The 6,075-nt window shown below is 35.2% G+C and overlaps 1 protein-coding gene across 1 annotated transcript in view; it reads right to left on the reverse strand.

Annotated features, from left to right (window-relative positions):
* LOC132189615 (pentatricopeptide repeat-containing protein At3g63370, chloroplastic-like) overlaps positions 1-2,357 on the reverse strand; it is a 2,576-nt gene extending 219 nt beyond the window's left edge. Inside the window, exon 1 of the mRNA XM_059604362.1 lies at positions 6-2,357. Coding sequence (XP_059460345.1) covers positions 6-2,318 — 2,313 coding nt within the window. The 5' untranslated portion in view covers positions 2,319-2,357. The remainder of the gene's footprint in view (positions 1-5) is intronic.
* Positions 2,358-6,075: the final 3,718 nt, after the last annotated feature.

Here is a 6,075-nt window from a genome sequence, read left to right on the forward strand (position 1 = left end):
GAAACCAACACATAATTTCCTGGATTTTCTGGATGCAATTCTAAGAGCTTTTGTGCTGCAATTTGTCCAATTTCTTTATTTGGGTGAACCCTGCAAGCCCCAAGGAGAGCACACCAAACTTCAGCAGTAGGTTCAATCTGCATACTTTCCACGAATCGGTATGCCTCTTCTAAGCAATTGGCACGCCCCAAAAGATCAACCAGACAGGCATAATGCTCAGGCCACGGCTCCAAATGATAATCATATTGCATAACTTCCAGAAGTTCTCTACCTTCATCGATCAGTCCTGAATGACTGCATGCATAAAGAAGTACCAAAAAGGTAATATGATCAGGAATAATGCTTTCACCCTTCATCCTATTGAATAAATCGATTGCTGCTTGGCCACGGCCCTGCATTCCATTTGCATTAATCATACTTGTCCACAGAGCTAAACTTTTTTGTTTCATACAATTGAAAACCTTATAAGAGTTCTCTAGATCTCCACAGCGGGCATACATATCGACAAGAGAGTTTGCAAGCGATCCCTCTAAGATGAAGCCCTTCCTAATCAGAAATCCATGAATTTCTTTTCCTTTATTCAAGGCAGATAAACTAGCAGCACCTGAGAGTATGCTCACTAGAGCTATAGAATCAGGTTCAACATTAGTTTCTTTCATCAAGTAGACAAGTTCAAGAGCCTCATTTGCAAATGCATTATGGAGATAGCAAGTAATCATGCTTGTCCAAGACACAACATCTTTAAATTTGATGGATTCAAACATTCGTTTTGCATAAACAATGTTCTCGCACTCCCCATAGACAGCAATAAGTGAATTCTGTAGTTCAAGATCAGACACACCTCTCCTCAAAATGTAACCATGAATTTCTTTAAGGTAAGAAATGTTCTTTAGGCCACCACAAGCCAGTAGGGTACTTGCAATCATCATTGCATCAACATCCATCCCTTCCATCTGCACTTTCAAGAAAAACTCTAAGGCCTTCGAATATGCTTTGCTCTGAGCATATCCAGCAATTATTGTTGTCCAAGAAATGAAGTCCTTATCAAGCATCCTATCAAAAGCATGACCCATATAGGCCACATTGCCACACTTTGCGTACATATCAATTATTGTATTCCCAATCTGCAAATCAGAATCAAATCCACGTTTTATTGCATAAGCGTGAAGTTCCCTTCCCTTTGATAAATTCCCCAATCGACCAGATGCTGCAATAACATTTAATACTGAAACCTGGTCAGGTTTTCTATCAGCATCCTGCATATCATGGAATAACTTTATAGCTTCTTCATATAGGCCATTTTGGACAAAACCAGAGAGAAAAGCATTCCATGATATATAATCTTTATAATCCATCTTATAAAAAATTCTTGCAGCTTCATTCATTTTACCACATCTTGCATACATAGTAATCAAAGCATTAGCTAAATAAACATCAACATCATGACTAGCTTTTAAAATAGCAGCATGGATCTCCATACCAAGTTTCACAAAGAATGAATCCTCACAGGCTTGAAGGGTAGCAACAAAAGTATACGTGTTCATAGCAAGACCCACGCTCTGCATATCTCTAAAAAGTCCTAATGCCTCTACAGATTGTCCATTTGCTGCATATGCCGAAATTATACAATTCCAGGACACAATATCATCCTTTTCGGTCATACTGTCAAATAATTGCCTTGCCCCATCAAGATTACCGCACTTTGCATACATCGCAACAATTGAATTGACAACAAATACAATACAATCATATCCACATTTGATAGCTAGACCATGAATTTCAGTCCCGCAGCGGATGTTATTAAGTTCACCACAAGCTTTTAGCACAGAAGGAAAAGTGCAAGAGTCAAGTGGAACTCCCGAGACCCGCATTTGTCTATACAGTTTAAGAGCTCTCAGAGGTCCCCCATTTGAAACATAAGCACCAATCATAGCATTCCACGTAAAAATGGTTCGATGAGACATTTTATCGAACATCTTCTCTGCACTCGAAAGAGAGCCACATTTCCCATACATGAACACAAGCCTAGTAGTCAAAAACACCGAGTCACACACAGCATAAGACTTTATCATATGGGCATGCACTTGTTGCCCATGTGAGAGAGCTTTCTTAGCTGCACAGAGCTCAAGAACTGACGAATAAGACTCCTCCAGACAAAACGGAAGTGAATTTTGTTCAGTGAATAAACGAGTTAATGTTTGAAAAGCTTCTTGAAGGCTTGCTTGCTTACAAACCTCTTTGAGAGAATGAGTTTTTATGGGTTTTTGGCCAAATTTGGAGATTTGGAGCTGTACGTTTAGACGTGCTTTCTTCAACATGGGGTAATTTGGTAAGGCAGAAGGCAGTGGCGGAGCCACATGGAGACCCATCGCCCCTACTAAAGTTTGAAAAACAAAAAATTAAGTCGTATATAAACGTATGGGGGGGGGGGGGATTTTGACGTCTCCCTCTCCGTCTTCTTCTCTCTCTCGGATCAAACACACGGTATAAAGGAAGACAATTTTTAACATAATCGCGAACTCAACACAAATTTAATAATTAGAAGGTTGTCATCGGAGGATTTGACTGGTTAAATTAATTGAGTTGGTTAGAATTGACCAATACAATTTTATATACATCTCGCTACACAATCCAAACACTTATACGGTAATCTAGTCCGTTTGGAATTACGGTTTTAATAAGTGCGGTGCGATTTTAAAAATTGCGTTTTTGAAATCGCTACTTTTTAAAATTGTAAAGGTATTTGGTAAAACATGTTAAAAAGAATTTTTTTATCAAATATTTGTTATACGAAATCCTAATTTTGGTTTAAATTCGCACTTTGTCAAAGAAGCGCCCCTTTGGAAATGCGTTTTTAAAGAAATAATCTGCGTTTTTAAACCAAATTGCAACTTTGGAGTGTTTGGAATTGCGATTTTAAAAACGCAATTTTTAAAATCGCACTCCCAAATAGGCTAGCCTGCTTATCGAAATCGCAGATTTTTTTTTTTCTATTTTAAATTAAGTATTTTTTAAATTGCAATGCCAAACACCTTACGTTTTAAGATATCTTTTAAAAACGTAAATTATTCTTGCGAAATCGCAATTCAGATGCACCATAAATACTTATATATACCAAATATTTTTATTTTTAAAATTTTATATTACATCGTGGGTCGGAACTGTATTTGGGGCTAAGTAGAAAACTAATTCTGAATTTAACTCTGATTTGAGCGGAATTCAAAATTCTACTTTCATCATTGGGTTGCACCCAGATAACGAGGATGAGAGTCTTTACAATTACAAATGTGATGTTACTTCTAAAATTACTATTAAATTTAAGACAATCATTATTATATTTTAATTTATTAATAATTTTAAAAATAACATCCCATTTGAAAATATTTTAAAATAACTGAATCTTTCTTATATCATTACTTCAGAGCTACTAAAATCGGCTCAATAACGACAATTTGGGGTGGATTTTGCCCAACTGTGTGTGATGGGTTATAATATATAATATTACTAAAAATAACAAAAATAAACTGGAAGATGGAGCCCACATGACACATAAAACGTCACACTTCGTTCTTTTTTTATCCTGAGTGTATACAATAAAATAAGTATTTAACTTATTCGATGCTTTATTCTAACCTCTTTTGTTTTTTTAATAGATGAGACAAACTTCAGTGTAATTTGATTGCATTTTTTCATGCATTTCTTGCATACCACATGAGTTCTTGAATCAGGATAAGAGATTGGGATTTTATTTCATTATAAGAGATTTTTCTTTCCATTTTCAGATCAATATTGTATGCATTGATTTCTATCATAGAAGCCAATTGGATAGTAAAGTTGACTTTCATGATGGATTAACATCTGTCTGAACAAGTATTCAATCAGTTAAACTACCCGCTCAACTCATTGGAAAACCTCTTATAATTATAAAAAATTTCTTACAATCTGAATAAAAAATATAGGGATCTCGATGTTATAAACATCGAACCCATAATGTGTTGAAAAAATTGGATTTGAATTATTAGTAATTTTTTGTCTGGATTGCAAGCAAATCAAAACTTTCTAAATTTGTCCGGATAGATGAATTTCGAGATCTGTGCAACGGGATTGGTTGGTTAATTTAGCAAAAAATATGGTGGCAAGTTGTTATATGCATCATTAGCATTCCACTTAGAAGGTATAGAATATTCAAATTGTAAAATCATTTTGTCTAATCCCAAAACGTGGAAGCCTAAACAAATCATGTGAAGTAGGATTCATGTAATGAACGGCTCAGATGTCTCTTTGCCACGTCTTGTTGTTTCTAATGATGAAAAAATCTCTACTGCTTGTGGGCTAAACTCATCATGTTTTTGGTTTGGTAGAAAACATCATATTTACTTTAGTTGTTGTTGGTTTTCACAACAAGGAGTTAGAGATCCAATTAAATTCAAATATCAACATTGTGGTTCTTTAGAAGTAGCCTCAATGCTAGATTTTAAGGGGACACTTCGACATTTTATAATTTACTTAGCATGTATTGGAATTCCCACAGGTATGTGAGTTGGGGCATCAAAAAGAATGTGAATAAAAATTGTTGCTAGCATTACTCTTCATTAAATTTCGATTTATGCCTTATGGTTATGTTTGGGTGGATCAAATTAAACTAACATTAAATAATAAAAACAATCATAAAATTCTATTTGTCGCTTTAGTTACTCTAAAACTATTTTGTATATTAAATTTGGTTATTTTTCAACCTACTTTTTTAGTAACTATTGTTGGACCGGATCAGTAAAAGAATTGTCGAACCTAGACATCCCGCATTATAAAAGGTCCAAATCATTCGCAAGGCCCAGAACACCTACGGCCTAAGGGCCCTGTCCACAGTGTAAGCTGACTCAGCGGCCCAAAGACGCGAGATCAGACTCCACAAAGCCGCCCTCACCTACGTCTATCTTAAATATTGAAATACCGATGTTTAGGTTCACATGTCAAGCCTGCTACTCTAGCGAGCCCCGAAGCCTTCGTCAAAAACCCAACTCCAGCATCACAGTCGTAAGAAGGGGTCGTCGTGAGGGGTTCACTCAACCTCGCTAAAAGAAAAAGTAAGCGTCTAATCAGAATAAAGGAGTTATCATGTCAAGCGAATTCTGTCACGTCTCTGTCCCATCGAAGCTCCACCGTACTCAAAAGGGTCGCTGCGGCAGTACGGAAGTTAGATGGACCTGACCCGCTTGCCCAGCTCCTGATCCCTAGATGACATGTGTCAAGCTCCAATGCAGCAATGGAGCGAATCCCAACAAAAAGAGGTATAAGAAGGAAAAAAAAAAATTGTAAATGAGAGGGGGATGGAAAAATTGTAACTAGAGAATAAGAAAAAGGAAGCAAGAAAGAAGTAGCGGAGCATTTTTTCAGAGTTGATTTATTTGTGCAATTCTCTGGTATAATCTAAGTGAGTGGCCGGCAAACTGTGTGAACATCCATTGTTGGTAAATTTTTGCAAAGTTATGGCATATGCACTTAAGTATGAAACGGCTATAAAGTTTGGTCTATTTAACAATTTTAGGCACCCTAAAATTATTTAAAATGTTAAACTTTGGTTATTGAAGAGGTAATATTATTATTTTTAGAGCATTATTTAACAATTTTTTCTTTAGTGTTGATACTTATTATTGTCATTGGAATATTTGGACTTAAGAAAGTTCATTTAACTTTCAGCTTAACTATCATTTTCCAATTCGATTTCATGCTTCTTTTCAATGACTACGTCAATTTCAAAATTTGGGAAAACGTCTTCAAAAAAAATATATATATATAAATAAATAATAATAATAATGAAAAGAAAAAGAAAATAAATTTTATAGAATAATTTATTAATTCAAACAAATGTTGATTTCTTTTCTATGGTGACGGTTGGGTGGATCGAATAAACCAACACTAAAAAAACAAAAACAAAAAGGTCATAAGAGGCTACATGTAATAGATTTAGCCACTCTAAAACGACTTTATATATTAAATTTTGGTCCTTTTTTCAAAATACTTTTTCATTAACTTTTGTTAGTGAAATTTTTGTACAACCGTTGAATGGAGAAATAA

Source organism: Corylus avellana, chromosome ca8 (assembly GCF_901000735.1).
Source record: "Corylus avellana chromosome ca8, CavTom2PMs-1.0".
In the NCBI taxonomy this organism is placed as follows: Eukaryota; Viridiplantae; Streptophyta; class Magnoliopsida; order Fagales; family Betulaceae; genus Corylus; species Corylus avellana.